Source organism: Brassica oleracea, chromosome C3 (assembly GCF_000695525.1).
Source record: "Brassica oleracea var. oleracea cultivar TO1000 chromosome C3, BOL, whole genome shotgun sequence".
Taxonomy (NCBI): Eukaryota; Viridiplantae; Streptophyta; class Magnoliopsida; order Brassicales; family Brassicaceae; genus Brassica; species Brassica oleracea.
This window is the reverse complement of record NC_027750.1, coordinates 1997876-2017809: the sequence shown is the minus strand read 5'-3', so window position 1 is coordinate 2017809 and position 19934 is coordinate 1997876. Positions and strand designations below refer to the sequence as shown.

At 34.3% G+C, this 19934-nt stretch overlaps 4 protein-coding genes and 1 non-coding gene across 6 annotated transcripts; 2 read left to right on the top strand and 3 right to left on the bottom strand.

The window, feature by feature from the left end:
- Positions 1-9443: 9443 nt before the first annotated feature.
- Positions 9444-10255, bottom strand: LOC106333853. Its single transcript, XM_013772244.1, has one exon. It carries the CDS (start codon positions 10211-10213, stop codon positions 9485-9487), a length of 729 nt encoding a protein of 242 aa, XP_013627698.1. The 5' UTR covers positions 10214-10255; the 3' UTR covers positions 9444-9484.
- Positions 10256-10809: 554 nt separating this feature from the next.
- On the bottom strand, positions 10810-10883 carry TRNAV-AAC. Its single transcript has one exon. It is a non-coding gene; the product is annotated as a tRNA-Val (tRNA).
- A 147-nt stretch (positions 10884-11030) lies between these two features.
- LOC106328898 (soluble inorganic pyrophosphatase 6, chloroplastic) lies at positions 11031-12842 on the top strand. The gene is made up of 5 exons (XM_013767438.1): positions 11031-11358; positions 11771-12032; positions 12110-12291; positions 12376-12474; positions 12581-12842. Exons 1-5 carry the CDS (start codon positions 11107-11109, stop codon positions 12671-12673), a joined length of 888 nt encoding a protein of 295 aa, XP_013622892.1. The 5' UTR covers positions 11031-11106; the 3' UTR covers positions 12674-12842.
- Positions 12843-14457: 1615 nt separating this feature from the next.
- On the top strand, positions 14458-16427 carry LOC106335390 (lisH domain-containing protein C29A3.03c). 2 transcript variants are annotated; one of them, XM_013773904.1, is made up of 2 exons: positions 14458-14560; positions 15099-16427. In XM_013773904.1, exon 2 carries the CDS (start codon positions 15116-15118, stop codon positions 16259-16261), a length of 1146 nt encoding a protein of 381 aa, XP_013629358.1. In that variant the 5' UTR covers positions 14458-14560; positions 15099-15115; the 3' UTR covers positions 16262-16427. The 2 variants fall into 2 exon arrangements, with proteins under 2 accessions (XP_013629358.1, XP_013629359.1); XM_013773905.1 differs by having other exon boundaries at positions 15083-16427.
- Positions 16428-16500: 73 nt separating this feature from the next.
- LOC106335389 (heat shock 70 kDa protein 10, mitochondrial) lies at positions 16501-19660 on the bottom strand. The gene is made up of 5 exons (XM_013773903.1): positions 19365-19660; positions 19212-19276; positions 19048-19126; positions 17547-18734; positions 16501-17284 (listed from the first exon to the last, which is right to left on the bottom strand). Exons 1-5 carry the CDS (start codon positions 19437-19439, stop codon positions 16646-16648), a joined length of 2046 nt encoding a protein of 681 aa, XP_013629357.1. The 5' UTR covers positions 19440-19660; the 3' UTR covers positions 16501-16645.
- Between the last annotated feature and the right edge of the window lie 274 nt (positions 19661-19934).

The following is a 19934-nucleotide window of genomic DNA, read 5'->3' as shown; positions in this document are numbered from 1 at the left end:
TTTAAAATGTAATTTTCATATTTTTCAAACAAATTCTAAAAATATTTTTTAAATATTTTGTTATAAGTTTAAAAAAAATATTGAGTTGCATTTCAAATAAAAAGGTAAAGATATTAAAAATATTCTAATTAAAATATGTAAAATTTAATATAGTTTTAAGAAAATGGTCAAAAAAAAATTACACATAAAAAAATCATGACTTTTTGTTAACTGCGCGGATCATTATTTATATGATATCGCAAACGAAAGAAAAATTTATGTTTTTACAATTATCTAATTAAATATGTATACTCATTTTTATATATTTTTTATATGATATCACACATTCGTAAAAAAATAGATAGTTTAAGATGCAAAAAAAAAATATTTACTTAATGAATATAATATGAATGAATTTTACAAATACATCATTTAATAAAATAAATGATTAAAAACTGAAAATTCATATCCGCGCTGGCGCGCGGGTTAGTATCTAGTTATATCTTGAAAGCATAGTACTTAAGAAAATTGATTATTTATCGATGAAAGTTTAGTAGCCACATTAGCAGCATTTCTAATATAATATTTAGGTTTGTTCCATGAAACTATATCGGAAACTCAAATTTTATTGATATAAAATTATATCATTTTGTGCCAATGAACATGTTTAACATTGGAAAATATACCATCGCTTATCTTAGTGTAAAAATACTATATATTCATTTATTTGGTATTAGCTAATTTATAAAATTGAAATATATATAATATCTAATTTAAAATATAAACTAAGATACTATCTGATGAGTAACTTTAATATGTTTATATTTTTGGTTTCTAGTTTTAGTTTGCTCGCTTCTTAGGTTTAGTGATTACAAAAGTTATTTTTCTGAACCTTCGATCAACTCGGGAGTTTGTGATTCTGTATACATTCTGATGAGTAACTTTGGTACATGGATTCTTCATATCTTTGTTGCTTGTCTTTTAAAATATATTTGTTGTTGTTTTTTCAAGAAGGGAAAGAGATCAGTTGATGCTAGTGACAGTAATGTTAGCAACTTGTTGTTCTAAATAATGGTAGCCATACATATGGATAAGGATACTGATGAAAGCTTAGGCTAGGTTATTTTAGGACCCCATGGTGGTGATTCTTTTGATAAAGCTTCTGCCAAAATGTTTCAAAGGAGGAGAAAGGAAATCTCTAGTGCATCAAAGCTCAGATGTAACCGTAGAAGAGATCACTGGTGTTCAAGTGATTAACGAAGAAAGACTGTATGATTCACCTGTAGCTGTTTTTGATGCAGTGGTTCAAATTGAAAAGGAGGAGAATTCAAGTGGAGATGCATAAAATAATCTGGTCGAAGACTCAAAGTAGTTTCTGAAACATTAATGACTTTCGTAGTTGTTAAAAGTCAAAGCAATGATTCTAAAGACATGAGGAGCTACTGGAGAAACATAGTATATTGATGCAGTGTGTTGTAAACTTGTCGACTCGCTTAACTTGGATGACTTCAATTTAGTAACAGATATGGCCGTATGTTGTAGATTTATTCTTCTCAGACTTTAAAAATCTATGATGTTCAATGATTATTTCCGAAACACTGAACAACTTTTTCACCATCTCTGCCATCTCTACGTGAAGTCTGACCTGAATGCCCTCTCCCAAAATGTAGGTGAGCCCTTTGGAGTACACTTCCCTGACAGTGGCGACTTAAAGCTACCTTGTCTCAGCGGTGATAACAAAAGATTTTTCTATAGTTTCTTGACTACAATCACATCCTCGATATCCTATTTAGAAAAACTGAAACATAGAAGGAGAAATCAACCATCAGTACGCATGAATATCATGTAAGAGTGAATCAACTAAGTATGTATCCAAGTTTGCTTAGCAGCAGCAAGTGGGAGATTTCTCTGCATTGGGAACAATATAATTATTGATTCAGAAATTTCCAACTCGTTCCACGAGTACTTCGTAAGTTCTCATATAACAGCTTCCTTATCAAATTCATCACAAAGCTTGGTAACATCGGGAATAACTCTGGTGACATCTACGGAGATCCAATGAAAAATAATAACATCAAGAATAGTTTTTGGGATATTTAAATTATAATTAGTCAGATGATGGAAGAGAGGAAGAAAATGGAAAAGATGACGACGGCCAGAGATGACCTAAGATTAATGTTAGATAGATTCCAATATTAAAGTTGGTTTAGTTTAAGTATATACTGGTTAACATCTAAGTGTATATGAATCATGTTTAATATTAGTCACAACATTGTTTAATAGGCCCAAATTTAAAACATGCCAAGGTAATTTTCATATAGAATTCTATTTTAATAGAGTAGATAAAGATAAATGAATGGTTTAAATAATTTTGTTTAATATTTTATTTGATTTTATGAAAATACGAATATGTCCATTTAAATATGGATAAAGATAATCACAACTATAAAGTAAAACATTTAATTTTTAAATCAAAACAAACTAGATTTACAAATTTAAAAATATAAAATTTTAAATAATTCACAAATTAGCATATCGGGTTATAAGTGAATGAAATATTAGAAATATATATTTTTATAATAAATTTCTAAAAATTCTGTATAAATATTTTTTGCTGAATTGTTAAATAAATAAAATTTTAACTTCATAAGCAGACACAATCATTATTAGCTAACCATTTAGTTTTTATTATACTTAACTAACTCATTTCCAATTTTGATCACTGAATATCAAAATATTCCAATTATATTTTAAAATTAGCAAGTATCTTTACATTTTTTTGTATCATATATTAACGATATCTTAACAATATATGGTAATTTAGTTAGTATCAAAATTTTCAAAAAAATCGTAAGGAAAATGGCTAAACTCTCTATATTAATACACACACTAAACCATATTAAAATTCCTAATGGACTTTGAATTAATTATTTTTAGGTATTCAAGTGCTAAATTTAGTTGACAAATAAAATAAATTGGGATTCATTAAGAATGGAAAACGTAACATATATTTTTGCTACGAAACATGTGTATATTTGAAATATATGTATTAATCTACAAAGTATATTAAATGGTATGTTTAATAAATATATGCATTAAATTTTTTTATTAGATTTATCAGATGACAAATTATTTATATAACATATACATTTGCTTGCTTGTATATCCAAAATTAATATGAATATCACACACCATGTAAAAAAGTTAAAAAAAACTTGATCAATCTTAAATTTGATCAATAAAAAATGAAAAAAACACATGTGCGTCAAGTCAAGCGCTTGTTTGTTTTAAAACCTAGAAACTCGATTGTGAACAACATATTGCAAACATGAATCTTTTGTTTTTATCATTGTTTTTCTATTTTATTAATTTTTGCTTTTTATTTTTTTATTTTTTTCTTGTTATTTTTTTCCTTGTAAAATGTAATGGATCCTTGAAAGAAACTAAAACCTTACAAAATATGAAGTTCTGATAAGGCTGAAATTGCCTCTCCAAGCTTTTCTTCCACATTAAGATTCCCTAATAATCTACACCAAACTTACAGTTTAGAAAAGAGAAACATAGCAAAAAGAAAACAAAATAAAATTAATTTTCTTACATTGAAACAACTTTGTTGTTGTAGCAGGATATTCCAACCAATTGCTTCCACAAGGGTCTACTCTTTTCCAATTCTCAGGGAACCTTGTCCATTGAGCTTTCATGGCTTGCAATGCGGCAGAATCTGCGGAAGAAACGAAAAATCAGTTTCAAGGAGGAGTGACCTTGCATCAACAACACTATGAAAAGAACAACACTATGAAAATCACTAATTAGCACACACTTACCATCTGAAATAGAGTAGTGAGCTTGCAGCAACAACACTATCAAAAGAACAAATCTTGTTCCATTCGTCTTTAACAAACAATGAGAAAAGAAGGTAAAAATGAAGAATACAAACTTATCTCTCTTTCTTTTGTTGAATTACTAAGAACACAAACTTCTCTCTCTATTTTTACCTCTAAAATAGAGAAACTCTATAATAAAGATGAGTTTTACTCCAATGTAGAAGAAAAATAATAATATCTATTTTAGGCAAAAATAACAATATCTATTATAGATGTAGAAATAGAGGTGGGTTGGAGATAACTCTTATGAGAACACTTTAATTCTTTTGCAGAGACATGTGATGTTTACCATTTTTGTTTTAGAATATTACATTCTAATTTTATTGTTTTTGCTTTTGCTCTTTTCATTAAATGGGACTTCTTAACAATGTTAAAAATTGACATCATTTTGAAGATTCTTTAAGTCAACTAGTGTTTCAGAATTTTAAAAAATTAAGACTAATTTCATGATCAGATATAGGGACAAGTGAATGAAACATTGGCTTGAATCCCAATTTTTGTAGACATTTGTTACATAGATAAAATATTCAAATTATGAAAAAAAAAAGAAAATGTATAAAAAAATGTTTATGGCCCCCAAAATTTCAGATCGGCCATGACTAATCTATGTATTGTTGGTTATAAAATTAGTGACAGAGTAGTTACAAGATTTTCGTAGAATTTTTATCTAATTTCGGAATAAAACTCATAATTCGTTTTCTCTGTTTTTTTTGGAGAGCTTTGCCAAAAAAAAAATTATTTATTATATACTCCCTCTCAATGAATTTATCATGATATTGGTTAACAAGATTTACCAATTAAACCAAAATTAACACCTATATATCTAATTGGATTGTTTAAACTAAATAAAAGAAATATTTATTGACAAAGCTATTGGTTATAACTTATAAGATTTTATTAGATTTAGAAATGAAATTAGGATTATGTTATTGGGCCCAAAATGTTTCTTAAAAATTCAGCAAAATGGTATGTGTACACAAAGCTCATAATGTTTCGTTTTACAAATCTAATTAATAATCACCATGAAAATATTGAGAGCCACAACAGTCAAGAGAAGAGTGCAACATTCGTAAAGAAGATAAAAGGGATTAGGAAGGTTTCCTACAAATGAACAAAAATTTCTTTCCACACAAATTATTAATAGCTCGTATAATAATTTACAAGAAAAGAAAAGAGATCAAATGTTAATGTCAACATAGTGACTAAAATTAGTAATGGACTTGAATTAATTATTCAGGTATTCAAGTACTAAAAATTAGTTGACATATAAAATAAATTGTGATTCATTAGAAATGGAAAACATAAGATATATTTTTGCTATGAAGCATGTGTATATTTGAAATATATGTATTAATCTACAAAGTATATTAAATGGTATGTTTTATAAATATATACATTAAAAATATTTTATTATATTTATCAAATGACAAATGATTTATACAACATATACATTTGCTTGCTTGTATATCCAAAAATAATATGAATATCTCACACCATGTAAAAACAGTTAAAAAACTTGATCAATCTTAAATTGATCAATAAAAATTGAAAAAAAAAATGTGCGTCAGATCAAGCGATTGTTTGTTTTAAAACTCAATTGTGAACAACATATTGCAAACATGAATCTTTTGTTTTTATCATTATTTTTCTATTTTATTATTTTTTTCTTATTTTTTGCTTTTTTCTTGTTGTAAAATGTAATGGATCCTTGAAAGAAAACTCAATCTCGGTCTTGAATTCCAACGCTCCTTCCAATGATTCTGGTTTAGCTCTCTTGATTGCTATGGCTTCCCGAGAGGGAAGAACCCCTTTGTACATCTGCTACTATCATAATGTCCTCCTTTGAAGAATTCAAATCTCTTCAATCTGTGTCAAATGCAATAAGAAAGTTAGTTAGTTCATAATTTCAGACTATTGAGATTTTGTGTGTCCCATTTTATACATTACCAGATAACAGAGGATACGTATTAGCTCGGAAAAAGTATGACTCGAATATTGGAGGAGGCTTCTAGTCCTGGTTGCTAAAAGCAAAAGTGACAAGAGCCAGTGTCGTCTGTGTGAAACCTTCTCTACCCTGTGGGAAAATGAGGATATCCACCATAAGTTGGTGATCACTCTGGTTCACTCTTACATTCCGGATCGCTACAGTCTCCACCAGATTATTTGAAGACTTCAGGGAAGTAGTCAAGCTCCACTGGAGAAGCAAGTAATTTGAAGTGTCCTGTGATAGGATACACACATCAACACTCTGGATTTTCTTCATTTCTTTGCTCATAAGGATCACACTTTATTATGCCATTTGTTTAAATTAAGAAAAATATCCAAAAATACCAGTCATAATTTTCTATTTGCTATGAAAATATTTAAACTATTTTGGTTTTCAATTTAGTATTCAACCTATTTCGATAAGTAATAAAATCCGACATTTAAAAATAAAAAAATTACCCGAAAAGATTAAATAAATGAACAGAAGAAAAAATGAAAATAAAAGTGAACATTACCTCACGTACATATCAAAATAACAATTGAATATTAAACACAATCGAAAGAAGATGAGATATAAAAGGAGTTGAAAACCTTATGAGTCACACCTTACCTTTATGAAAGTTTAAGAGTATATTAAAATTTAAGAGTGTAATTAGGTGGTTGCCCGTGAATTCACGGATACAAATAGTTTAAAAAATTGAGGTTGCTACTGATGAAGACTTCACTCCTATTAAGCAAGACACTAAGAAGGGAAAGCTCAGATATTATCCGTAAGTGATATAGTTTCCTTCAGAAACATATCATTTGTGTTGTCTTCATCTATATTGCTAAGGCTTCTGCATCTTGGATATATCTAGGTACAACATAAACTGGAACTATGGGTTGCTTCCGCAGACATGGGAAGATCCATCTCATGCAAATGTTGAAGTTGAAGGAGCTTTTGGTGATAATGATCCAGGTTAACTTTGTGATACTTGTTCTTTCTTTTTAATCTACTGAAATATATATGAATGATATAACTTGAATTTTGTTATCAAGCTTTTTTATTCTTGGTTACGGATTTCTAGTTGAGGTTGTTGAGATTGGTGAAACACAAAGGAAGATAGGCGAGGTTCATAAATCAAGCCTTTTTTAGACCAACTCCAACTGAAACCTATTTTTTTTCTATAATTTCCACAAAAAATAGAGTAACTCTATTATATGGTAAGTTTTGCTCCAATGGTTTACACTATAATAGAGTTACTCTATTATAGAGGAATTTCACTTTTTTCACTCCAAATATGTAGAATGTGTTTAGATATTTTAAAGCAACACTAAAGATCATATACTTCAGTATATATAACATTTACCGAAAAACTCAATATTTTTGTAGTTGAATCCTTCACTGACATATGATGAAGGTCAAAGAGGTTTGGAACCTTTGTTTTCTCCGTTTTTTCTAGAGAATAACGATTTTTAGTGGTTAGCCCACCAATTTAGGGAGTATTATGAAATTTTACTAAATTAATTGACAAAAAATTAAAATGATGTCCATGTACCATGAAAGAGAGTTTAATATACATTAATACAAATGTAGAATGTGTTTAGAAAATTTTAAACAACACTAAAGAGCATAGGCTTCAGTATATAGAACATTTACCAAAAAATTCAATATTTTCGTAAGGGTTAACACATATATTTTGAGAAAAATTCAAAAATATGAAAATATTTTTTTAATGCATAGTTGCATCCTTCATAGTTGCATCCTTCACTAACATATGATGAAGTTCAAAGAGGTTTGAAACCTATGTTGTCTCCATTTCTCTAGAAATAACGATTTTATAGTGGTTAGTCCACCAATTTAGGGAGTATTATGAAGTTTTATTAAATTAATTGACAACAAATTAATACGATGCCTATGTACCACGAAATAGAGTTTAATATACATTAATACAAATATAGAATGTGTTTAAAAATTTTAAAACAAAACTAAAGATCATAGGCTTCAGTATATAGAACATATACCGAAAAACTCAATATTTTCGTAGGGGTTGACACCAATTTTGAGAAAAATTCAAAAATATGAAAATATTTTTTTAATGCATAGTTGCATCCTTCATAGTTGCATCCTTCACTAACATATGATGAAGTTCAAAGAGGTTTGAAACCTATGTTGTCTCCATTTCTCTAGAAATAACGATTTTATAGGGAGTATTATGAAGTTTTGATTAATTGACAAAAAATTAAAACAATGTCCATGTACCGTGAAAGAGAGTTTAATATACATTAATATAAATGTAGAATGTGTTTAGAAATTTTAAAACAACGCTAAAGATCATAGGCTTCAGTATATAGAGCATTTACCGAAAAACTCAATATTTACGTAGGGAACTCATAGATTTTGAGAAAAATTCAAAAATATTGTTTTAATGCATAGTTGCATCCTTCACTAACATATGATGAAGGTCAAAGAGGTTTGGAACCTTTGTTTTCTCCGTTTTTCTAGAGAATAGCGATTTTATAGTGATTAGTCCACCAATTTAGAGAGTATTATGAAGTTTTACTAAATTAATTGACAAAAAATTAAAACAATGTCCATGTACCGTGAAAGAGAGTTTAATATACATTAATGCAAATTTAGAATGTGTTTAGAAATTTTAAAACAACACTAAAGATTAGGGTTCAATATATAGAATATTTACTGAGTTTTATTTACCGAAAAACTCAATATTTTCGTAGGGGTTAAAACATAAATTTTGAGAAAAATTCAAAAATATGAAAATACTGTTTTAATGCATAGTTGCTTCTTTCATTAACATATGATGAAGGTCAAAGAGGTTTAGAACTTTTTTTTGTCTCCGTCTCTCTAGAAAGTAGCGATTTTATAGTGGTTAGTCTACCAATTTAGGGAGTATTATGAAGTTTTACTATATTAATTGACAAAAAATTAAAATGATGCCCATATACCTTGAAAGAGAGTTTAATATACGAAAATATGTGTTAACCCCTACGAAAATATTGAGTTTTTCGGTAAATGTTCTATATACTGAAACATATGATCTGATCTTTAGTGTTGTTTTAAAATTTCTAAACATATTCAACATATTTTAAGTGAAAAAGTTAAATCCCTCTATTTTCTCTTCTATAATAGAGTTATAGTGTAAACCATTAGAGCAAAACTTATTTTTGTGAAAATTATAGAGAAAAAAATAGGTTTGGGTTGGAGATGCCTTTAGGTGCTTTAGCTATGATTGATGAAGGAGAGAGCTAGACTGGAAGATTGTTGCCATTTCATTGGATGACCCAAAAGCTCATCTTGTGAATGATGTTGATAAACATTTCACTGTAAGAGGCTAATCTTTAGTAGTAGAACAAGACTAAAATTCTCAGACGTTGTTTCTTACCTTTATATAATCTGGTGTATCAGGGTACACCAACAGCCATTGGAGACTGTTTTAGAGATTACAAGAGACCAGATGGAAAGCTTGCTAATAGTTTACAAAATAATGATCACAATGTGACTAACAACATTTTTATTTTACAGTACAATACAATAGGTGAAGATTAGATAGTAGAGTTCAATACAAGTTATCTGAATTACATGCAAAACGACAATACAACAAATACACAACACACAGAACATACTTAAAGAAAAATCAAGCAGACATGCATCCAACACCACGTCGAGTGGTCGGGAAGACAAGAAACAGAGCACTGCAAACGATTCCGACCATCAATGGGAAACTCTCCATAACTTGATCCATCTCTTTCTGTTTCCCCGGAACGAGACAACCCGTGACTCTCCTGTCCGAAAACGCAATCGCCATAAACACCAAAACGCTCATCACTGCATGAACAAAGTCGTTAACCTTCAACTTATACCTCTCATCATTCACAGGTATCTCCGCTTCCGCGAACGCGTCTCCTCCGCCTCCGAACTCAGGCGGCGGCGGTTTCATGAACACGGCGAGTCCACGCGGCGTCACGAAACCGTAATAGATTTTCTCGTCGGCGGCTTTGAAACTGTCGGTGAAATGGAAGAAGAAGCAGGAGGTTGCGCAGAGAAGGAGCAGGAGATGGATCATTAGTGTATTGATTCCGTTGCAGTCTCCGTCGCGGTAGATGGAAGGGAGAACCATTTCGAACATCAGGAGAGTTCCTGTCGGAAGGAAGTTGACGATCATCGATGTCTTCGAAACCGTTTTTTGAACTCCTTGAGCGACCATGCGGCGTTTGCGGCCTCTTCCTCCTCCTGCTGCGGCTCCTGGGGGAAGTGAAGGAAGTGATGAGATTGATAAGGGTTTGGGCGAACGAGAGGGTGGTGATGGTGATGGTTTTTGCGGCGTGTAGACTTTGATCCCGACACTTTCCTCTGTTTTCTCCATCTTTGCTTTTTGTGTGTTTCTCTGTTTTTCTGATTAAACAGTTTCGTAGTCTTGTGTGAAATGGAATGTGTCAGTTTATATAAACAGTTATTGAGACTGTAACGGTTTATATTTATCAGAAAAATGATCTCTGGAAACAAGAGGAAGGGCAAATCAGTCTTCACCGAAGAAAACATAACCGTTCTTTTCTGACAGGGTGGTTAGAAATAAACGACTTGAACCGGACTAAAATTGAGCCGTGTAAACCGTAATCCATATTGAAAAACCAAATTAATAATCAACATGGAAACTTTGAGGGCTACAATGGTCAAGACTCAAGCGAAGAGTGCAACATACATAAAGAAGATAAAGGAGGGATAACGAAAGATTCTTACAAATGAACATTTTTTTTCCACACATTATTATAAATTTATAATAATCAATAAAATGTCCTGTGATCTAATGTATCCATGACATTCAAAATCCAAATACCATTTCTTTCTTATGTTTTTGTTGAGAAGCATAATCTCAGGTATGATTTGGACGGAATTTAGGCCATGTCGTTACAATGACAAGTGTGAAGGTGAAGAAAAATAAAATAAATACGAAAAACATCTTGGCTTCGCCCGGGTTCGAACCGGAGACCTTCAGTGTGTTAGACTGACGTGATAACCAACTACACCACGAAACCATTTTGTTATCCAATTGCAAACAAATATTGATACCTTCACTAAAGTTGGTAATAATACATAACCCGACAAAACCCACGTGGTTTATTCTCTTCGGTTTGCAATCTTTTGTCCGAACCAAATCCAAAATTTTTATAATTGATTTGTTTTCTCTCCGTGGAGAAGAATAAAGGAGAGAGAGAGAAACGAAAGGCCACCACATTCTTCAATCTTCTTTCCACAACAATGGCGGCTACAAGAGTGATTACTGCAGCTTCCGCCACCTCGTGCTTCCTCGCCAAACGAGCTTTCGTTCTCCCGGCGAAGAGATCATGCGGCGGCGGCGCTCTCTGCTTCAACAGAAGAGCTTTGGTGTTGAAATCGAAGCGGCCCTTCTCTTGCAGTGCCATATACAACCCTCTGGTGAAGGTTAAAGAAGAAGGTCAACCCGAAACCCTAGATTATCGAGTCTTCTTCCTCGATGGCTCCGGAAAGAAGGTACCTTGGTCTCTTACTTCTCCTTCGTATTGTCTCTCTCAGGTCAAAGCTTGTTCTCTGTTTTACCATAACTCTGAGCTGTGGAGATCTTTCACATTGCTAATTAGAATACTAATGTTTCTAAAAGATCCAACTTTGTGAAATGATTTTGATTCATTACTCTGTTCTGTGTTAAAGCTCTGTTTTCTCTGACAGATTGAGGAAATGGGTTTATCTGTTTTACCAAAATCCAAAAGAGTTGAATTTTTCGGTATATATCACATTGTTATTTGGACTACTCTTGTGGTTATGCAATGAAAGATTGTTTCTTTAGATCTAACATTGTGATTTTTTGTTGAAAATGCTCTTGATTCGTTACTCTGTTCTGTGTTTTTTTTTTTGTTAAAGGTTTGAATATGCATGTTGTGTATAGGTGTCTCCATGGCATGATATACCATTGACCTTGGGAGATGGAGTTTACAACTTTATAGTTGAAATCCCTAAAGAGTCAAAAGCCAAAATGGAGGTTGCTACTGATGAAGACTTCACTCCTATTAAGCAAGACACCAAGAAGGGAAAGCTCAGATACTATCCGTACAACATAAACTGGAACTATGGGTTGCTTCCACAGACATGGGAAGATCCATCTCAGGCAAACGCTGAAGTTGAAGAAGCTTTTGGTGATAATGATCCAGGTTAACTTTGTCATACTCTCTTTATTTATCTACTGGAATTGTTATTAAGGTTTGATTCTTGGTTATGGGTTTTGTAGTTGATGTTGTTGAGATTGGTGAAACCCAAAGGAAGATAGGGGAGGTTCTTAAAATCAAGCCATTGGCTGCTTTAGCTATGATTGATGAAGGAGAGCTAGACTGGAAGATTGTTGCCATTTCATTGGATGATCCAAAAGCTCATCTTGTGAATGATGTTGATGATGTCGAGAAGCATTTTCCTGTAAGAGCTAATCTTTAGTAGTTAGAAACAAGACTAAATGCTCATGACTTTTGTTTCTGACCTTTATATAATTTGGTGTATCAGGGTACGTTAACAGCTATTAGAGACTGGTTTAGAGACTACAAGATCCCTGATGGAAAGCCTGCTAATAGATTCGGTCTTGGAGACAAACCAGCTAACAAAGTAAGTTCATCACTTTACAAATGTCTCTTGTCATGTGTTTTTTGGTTACTGAAACTGAGAGAAGAGAGAAGCTGTAACACTTGTGGTGTGGTGTTCTTTGTTACAGGAGTATGCATTGAAGATCATTCATGAGACAAATGAATCATGGGCTAAACTTGTGAAGAGATCAGTTGATCCTGGAGACCTTTCTCTTTTCTAAACAGTTAATTGCAATGTCCAATTCATTCTTGTTTTTTCTTTCAAAGCGATCTAAACTTTGAGGTTTTGTTTTTTCACCATTGATGACTGAGAAATAATAAAAATACATTATTGTAAAATTTATATTTTGGAAATAAGTTTTAAGTATGAAAATATAGACTTTGATTGCTTTTACACTCATTTTATTGATTTGATTGCATTTTGACAAAAACTAAGCAACAAGAGAAACCTTATCTCAAAACCATGTGGAATGTACTACTACTACAGGCATATGCTGCAGCAAAGTCTAATACAGATGCTTGCCTTGGCGGGTAAAGAGGAGATGCGAATGTGGTTGAATGCTCTTTTGTTGCTTCAGAGGTTTTAAGATCAAACATCTTTTAGTACTCTCGTTCTTTCAATTGTAATGGCTTTCTTTGCAAGCAAATTAAGTTAGCTTTCTTTGCAACCAAAGTGCGTCTAGGAGTAGAGGAAGTGTGTATCAGCTTGGGCCCTTAGGTCTTGAAATATTCTCTCTTCAAATAATTACTTGTCACAAAAGAAAGCAAAGAGAGATCTTTTATCCTTATTTCTTCTCTTTCACAATCGACATGGGTTGGCTTGGAGAAAGCAGAAGAAGAATTAGCTGGAAGTATTCAGATAATCACAGAGACATAATAAGATCTTCCAAAATCATTTGAACATTTACCATTTATATATTGGAAAAAGAAAAAAAGAGAACACCAATAATATGTCATAGCTAATTTGTCTCATTGAATGGAGTATTTGATTTTGTAACGATTTACTCACAAGACAAATTAATTGAAAACATGTGTTATAACGTACGTGCTTTGTTGAGTAACACCGTTTAAATTTATATATATCTAAAAGAAAACGGTAAATTAAATATGAGTATAAATACCTTTGAACAAAAAGAAGAAGACAACAAATACGTTTTCATTTTTAGCAAAAAAGAAACAAAAACAAAAACGTTTTCATCTAAATATTATATATACTATAATGGGTCCATAAACAAAAGTATCAAATCCTAAAGAAAAAAAAAAAAAGAGAACAATCCACGATGGTTTTCTCTACAAATCGCAAATTCTTTTTCACATCATTCTTGTTTTTAATTATCCTCACAAAAGCGTCGACGTTTGGTATTTCATCACCCAAACAAGTCGTGATGATTAACAAATTAGGCGTACGCCAAACTATAGACGTGCATTGTAGGAGCGGGAATAAAGATTTAGGGCCTGTTTCGCTCAGACCTGGAGCTAGTTTTGAGTTTAAGTTTCCTACAAATTCGTTGATAGCTACAAAGTACACTTGCAGTTTCCGGTGGCCTGACGCAGGCAAAGAGTTGTGGTACGACATTTTCACATCGAGTAGAGACGCCAACGTTTGTAATGTATGCCTTTGGTATATTTTCGACAGTATAATTTGTCGGATGCGACTTGATAGGGAGGAACCTACAATCTGTGATATTTGGAATCCTCTCCATTAAACAATATTTAATTTGTTTTTAATATATATATATTTACTTGAAAACTAATAATAAAAAAATAAATCAAAATGGTGGTGTTGTTATTATCCTTATAGAATAATGATAATTTGATTGCTTTAGAAATGTGATTTATATTGAAAATATTTTGCATAATATACAAAATAGAAAAAGATTTTCGTATCAAATCTGAACAGAAACAAAGATTTGAGTACCTAACAAACAACGCATCTTCTTCCCGATTTGTACTTGATAGAGATTCCATGTTTTAAGGAACGTACCTAACTATCTTGATATGTGTTTCAAAAGTTTACGTTTCCATATTTACTTCTTTCAATGAGTACTTTTGCTTCATCTCTCTGATTACTCCAAAACCGAAGCAGCAGACTTCCCGTGGCCTTCACGGTACTTCTTCATGCACATCTATTCATTTATTCCTTTCAACCAACGATTATAGTTTTCTTGTTCTATTATTAGTTCATAAGAGTGATCAAAATCACGTGTATTTCTATGGTTGATGATTGTTTGTGAATGAATCATTATTGCCTTTGTTCTTCTATTCTAGATTTTAATTATCTACCTAGAACTAGGGCATCCTTTAGACAAGAAAACCGAACACTGTTTGGTGTATTCTTTTCGTTTGTTTTATACTCCATCTGTTTTAAAATATTTGATGTTTCAGATGAATGCACAAAAATTAAGGCATATACTTTTACTTAAAAAATAACATTTAAAATATAAACTAAAACTAATTTAGCTAATCATAAAAAACACTATAAAATATCATTGATATAGTTTTTGGTAAAACTAAAATTTACATAAAAATATCAAAACATCGTAAAATTCACTAAAATATCATATATTTTGGAACTGAGGGAGTATTCTTGTAAAAAACCATGTCTTACTGTTGTTTGATCATCAAACTAGTTACATGTTGTTGCAGATTAATCAGAAGAAAAAATGGATCCAATTGCTACGGTGAAAGATGGATTCAACCAAGTTGCTAAGAGACAAAAGCATTACCACACCATTTCCCAAGCCGTCACCGACGGAGCTTTTGAAGGATTCGTAGAGTCACTGGTTCAGATCCTAACCAAGAACGACCCCAAAACGGTTCTCACCGAGCTGAAGCTCAAGCTCGACTCTCTTTTACCGATCAACCATCTCCAAGAATCACAAAAGGAAACGAACACTAGTCTCACCAAGTTCGAGAAAGTTCTCGGAAAATCTGATATGTTTCCAGCCTCCAGAAGCATTGATTTGGATCACCAGCTAGTGGATAAGATGCTTGTTGAGTACTTTTACCGACAAGGGTTGTTCGAAGTTGGAGAGCTTCTTATTAAAGAAGCTGAAGTAGAAGTAGATGATCAACTAAGTGAGGCTATAGCTAGGTCTCTCGAGATCCGCCGAGTAACCGAGCCGCTGAAGGAGAAAGACACTGAGCCTGCGATGAGATGGATCTCTGAGAACAGAGAAAATCTGAAGGAAGAAGCTTCAAAACTGGAGATGGAACTCGTAAGTCTAAAGTACTGGGAGATGTTAAGACAAAGGAAACGTTCAGAGGCTTTAAGGTTTGCAAGAGCTCATTTCCCAAAGTTCGCTTCACTCCACAGTGTAAAGATACGTAAGCTTATAGTCGCTCTCTTATGGGTTAGAGATCTTGAGAACTATCCTCACTCAGAGGAGCTGTTTCCATTGGGTTGGGACAAGGCAAGCAGAGAGCTGACCAAGCAATACTACAATCTCCATGGCCAACCATCTAGTTCTTTGTTGGCAGTGGCGTTATCAGCTGGTGTAGAGAGCTTACCGAGGCTTTTGAAGCTGGTCCGTGTGATGGGTTTGGAGAATGAAGAGTGGGGAGAGATGAAACAGCTTCCGGTTGATCTTGAGTTGGGTGATGAGTTTCGGTTTCACTCGGTTTTTGTATGTCCGGTTAGTAGAGAGCAGAGTGATGAATACAACCCGCCGATGATGATGCCTTGTCGTCATGTTCTTTGCAAGGAAACGATCTTGAGACTCTGCAAGTGCTGTAGTACTCGTAGATTCAAATGCCCTTATTGTCCTGCATACACCACAGCTGCTGCATGCAGACAGTTATACATTTGAGAGAGAGTTTGGTCTTGTGTCAGCTCAATAAGTTATAAGTGACAAATACATTTGTTTTCTACTTAGAAAGCTTTCTTTCTTCTTTAGTCTCTAGTGAAACTAGTTCACAAGATATGGATTGTGTATCTTGGTAGCTAAGTTAGGGCAATAATTGGTTTTTTTATCATTGGGACTATCTTTCCTTACGTATATGGTGATCAAACATTTATAACATCAAACCACATCAATAAGGTCTGAGAAGAAAGAAAAAAAGCAAACAATCATAGCTTTGCAATGAGTTTGACAAAACGTTTCTGACTCTTATTAATCTTGTTCAACCTCAAAGAAACTCTAAACCTAATCTCTTAACTTACACCCAAACAGAGTAGAATTTAAGCCAACTCTTCACTTCTTTACTTCCTCGTAGTCAGCCTCTGGAGTTTGATCACTGCCTCCCTGAGCTCCTCCTCCTCCTGGTGTAGAATCCCCACCAGAACCACCACCACCAGACATGTGCTCTCCTATCTTCGAAACAGCTTTGTTCGCAGCATCGATCTTAGCCTTAATCTCATTGACATCATCTCCAGAAGAAGCGGTCCTCAGATCCGCCACGGCGTCTTCAATCTCCTTGGCGACTTCACCTGGAATCTTCTCTCTGTACTCACCGAGGCTCTTCTCTATGCTGTAAATCGTCGTGTCGGCTGTGTTCTTGGTGTCGATCAAGTCTTTCCTTTCTTTGTCTTTCTGAGCGTGCAACTCTGCGTCTCTCACCATCTTCTGGATGTCATCTTCCGAGAGTCCACCAGATGATCTGATTGTGATCTGCTGCTCTTTGCCGGTCGTCTTGTCCTTGGCGGAAACGGTGACAATGCCGTTTGCGTCGATGTCGAACGTTACTTCTATCTGAGGGATGCCTCTTGGAGATGGTGGAATGCCCACTAGATCGAATTCTCCTAAGAGCTTGTTGTCTGATGCCATTTCACGCTCTCCTTGTAGCACTCTGATCCCAACTTGCGTCTGATTGTCTGCTGCAGTTGAGAACACCTTCAAGATAAAAGAAACGAGAGACGACAACTTTTTAGTACAAACTTGACCAAAACAATAGATTGTGATGGATCATCCATCAATTAGTATACCAGAGGATTTTGCTTTCACCCTCAGCTCATAAGAAAGAGTATAACATTAATCATTGCCAACAAGAGAAACTCAAACATGCATTGCTAAGTAGCTCAGATCTACTCTTATGTGATAACTTGAACTAATCTTTCCTAGTTACTCGGTGATTTTCAAATCTTTACAAGCATACCTGACTCTTCTTTGTGGGGATGGTTGTGTTTCGTGTAATCAATCTTGTAAAGACACCACCAAGTGTTTCAATACCGAGAGACAGAGGTGTGACATCTAAAAGCAGCAACTCCTTGACATCCCCACGGAGGATACCACCTTGAAGTGCAGCTCCCATAGCAACAGCCTCATCAGGGTTAACACCTTTACTAGGAGTCTTCCTAAAAATCTCCGCAACAACAGTCTGCACCTTGGGAACCCGAGTCATCCCTCCGACAAGGAGAACCTCATCAACTTCCTTGGCACTTATACCAGCATCCTTGAGACAGTTCTTGCAAGGATCACGAGTCCTCTCGATCAAGCCGTTCACCAGAGCTTCAAACTTCGACCTCGTCAGGGTGATATTAAAATGCTTCGCTCCAGATGCATCAGCTGTGATGAACGGCAGGTTAATCTCAGTTTGAGAGGTTGATGACAGTTCAATCTTGGCCTTCTCAGCAGCTTCTCGAAGCCTCTGGAGAGCAAGTCTATCTTTCGCCAGATCAATCCCCTCACTGGTCTTGAACTCATTCACCAAGAAGTCTAGCAGAGCATTATCAAAATCCTCTCCTCCCAAGAAGGTATCACCATTAGTAGCTTTCACCTCGAAAACCCCATTCGAAATCTCCAAAATCGACACATCGAACGTCCCACCACCAAGATCAAACACAGCAATCAACCCCTCCTTATTCGTCATCCCATAAGAAAGAGCAGCAGCCGTCGGCTCATTAATAATCCTCTCCACATCCAAACCAGCGATCCTACCAGCATCTTTAGTAGCTTGCCTCTGAGCATCATTAAAGTAAGCCGGAACAGTGACAACAGCTTTCTTCACAGACTTCCCCAAGTAAGCTTCTGCTGTCTCTTTCATCTTCGTCAGCACAAACGCTCCAACCTGACTAGGAGAATACTTCTGACCATTGGCTTCAACCCACGCGTCGCCGTTAGGGGCACGCACGATCTTGTAAGGCACCATTTTCATCTCCTTCTGCGTTTGCGGGTCGTCGAACTTCCTCCCGATCAAACGCTTTGTTCCAAAGAGAGTGTTTGTAGGATTAGTCACAGCTTGGCGCTTGGCTGGTGTGCCAACGAGAAGCTCTCCTTTGGGGTTGAAAGCTACCACTGATGGTGTGGTTCGAGCACCTTCAGCGTTTTCAATCACTTTCGGATTCTACAAATCAGATAAAACACACAAAGTTTAAAACTTTCGGATTCTAGAAATCAGATAAAAACACAAAGTTTAAAACTTTGGAAGCTCAGAAACAAAAAAAAAACACAAAGTTTTAAAACTTTCGGATTCTACAAATCAGATAAAAACACAAAGTTTAAAACTTTGGAAGCTCAGAATAAAAAACAAAAACAAAAACAAAAAACACACAAAGTTTAAAACTTTCGGATTCTACAAATCAGATAAAACACACAAAGTTTAGAACTTTGGAAGCTCAGAAACAAAAAAAAAAAAAAACACAATCACAATCTCTCACCTTCCCTTCCATGACTGCAACACATGAGTTAGTAGTACCCAAGTCAATACCGATGACGTCATTCCCAGCAGGCTTCGAGCTGAATCCATTAGAAAAGACAGCTTCAGAACAGAGACAAAGGTAAGACCTTTGCGTTAGCTTAATTGATGGGGAAGATCAATTACCTAAATGCCCTTGAGAAGCTTCTCCAGTTCTGACCGTTCAGTGATGCTTTCCCGCTGCTTTGAATCTGCAACAAAAGAGTGAATCAGGATCACGTAATCATCTCAAGGATCAGATTTCTTATACAGATCGTATGAAGATAGAAGAAGATTTACGCATTTGTAAGCTGAGAAAGGAGCGGAAGCGACATCGCGGCGTCGAATCGAGCGGAGGAGAGCGGCGGTTGCCATGGTTTTTGAGAATTCAAGAGGCGATAGAATTGCGTCTGTGTAGTAGTGTGTATGATGAATAGGGTTTAGGGTTTTTTGAAGGTAATGAGAGAGTTCGTTTTCTAGAGAAGGAGAGAAGGTTCTAGGCGGTGGTGCGCTTCTCGGCTATGAAGCTTGGAGAAACGACGACGTTTCGAGAGCTGAATAAGCGTGAATCTAGTAGACCAAGTCAACGGACGTGCTTGTTGCTACGTGGAAGATGGATAAACGTTACTCTGGAACTTGTTGGGCGTTGGCTTCAATTTTGACAAGTATCGAGTAGTTAAAAATGAGTTTCGGGAAATAGGAGGGTCGGTTAGAAAATATTTTATACAAACGGCACATGTTGAGCCGGTCCGGTTAGGTGATAATTAATACGTAAGTTTAAATAATTAAATTTATGATCACCATCAACGAAATTTTAATAAGGTCAGATGATTTTAAAATAAAAAACAAAACTGCTCGTTTTGGTTAAAT

Coding starts and splice junctions, on each gene's coding strand:
- LOC106333853 (XM_013772244.1), bottom strand. CDS start 10,213: ATGGAGAAAACAGAGGAAAGTGTCGGGATCAAAGTCTACACGCCGCAA.
- LOC106328898 (XM_013767438.1), top strand. CDS start 11,107: ATGGCGGCTACAAGAGTGATTACTGCAGCTTCCGCCACCTCGTGCTTC. Junction 11,359..11,770: donor TCGATGGCTCCGGAAAGAAG/GTACCTTGGTCT, acceptor TGTTGTGTATAG/GTGTCTCCATGGCATGATAT. Junction 12,033..12,109: donor TTTTGGTGATAATGATCCAG/GTTAACTTTGTC, acceptor TGGGTTTTGTAG/TTGATGTTGTTGAGATTGGT.
- LOC106335390 (XM_013773904.1), top strand. CDS start 15,116: ATGGATCCAATTGCTACGGTGAAAGATGGATTCAACCAAGTTGCTAAG.
- LOC106335389 (XM_013773903.1), bottom strand. CDS start 19,439: ATGGCAACCGCCGCTCTCCTCCGCTCGATTCGACGCCGCGATGTCGCT. Junction 19,127..19,211: donor AGCTTCTCAAGGGCATTTAG/GTAATTGATCTT, acceptor TAATGGATTCAG/CTCGAAGCCTGCTGGGAATG. Junction 17,285..17,546: donor TCCCCACAAAGAAGAGTCAG/GTATGCTTGTAA, acceptor TTTATCTTGAAG/GTGTTCTCAACTGCAGCAGA.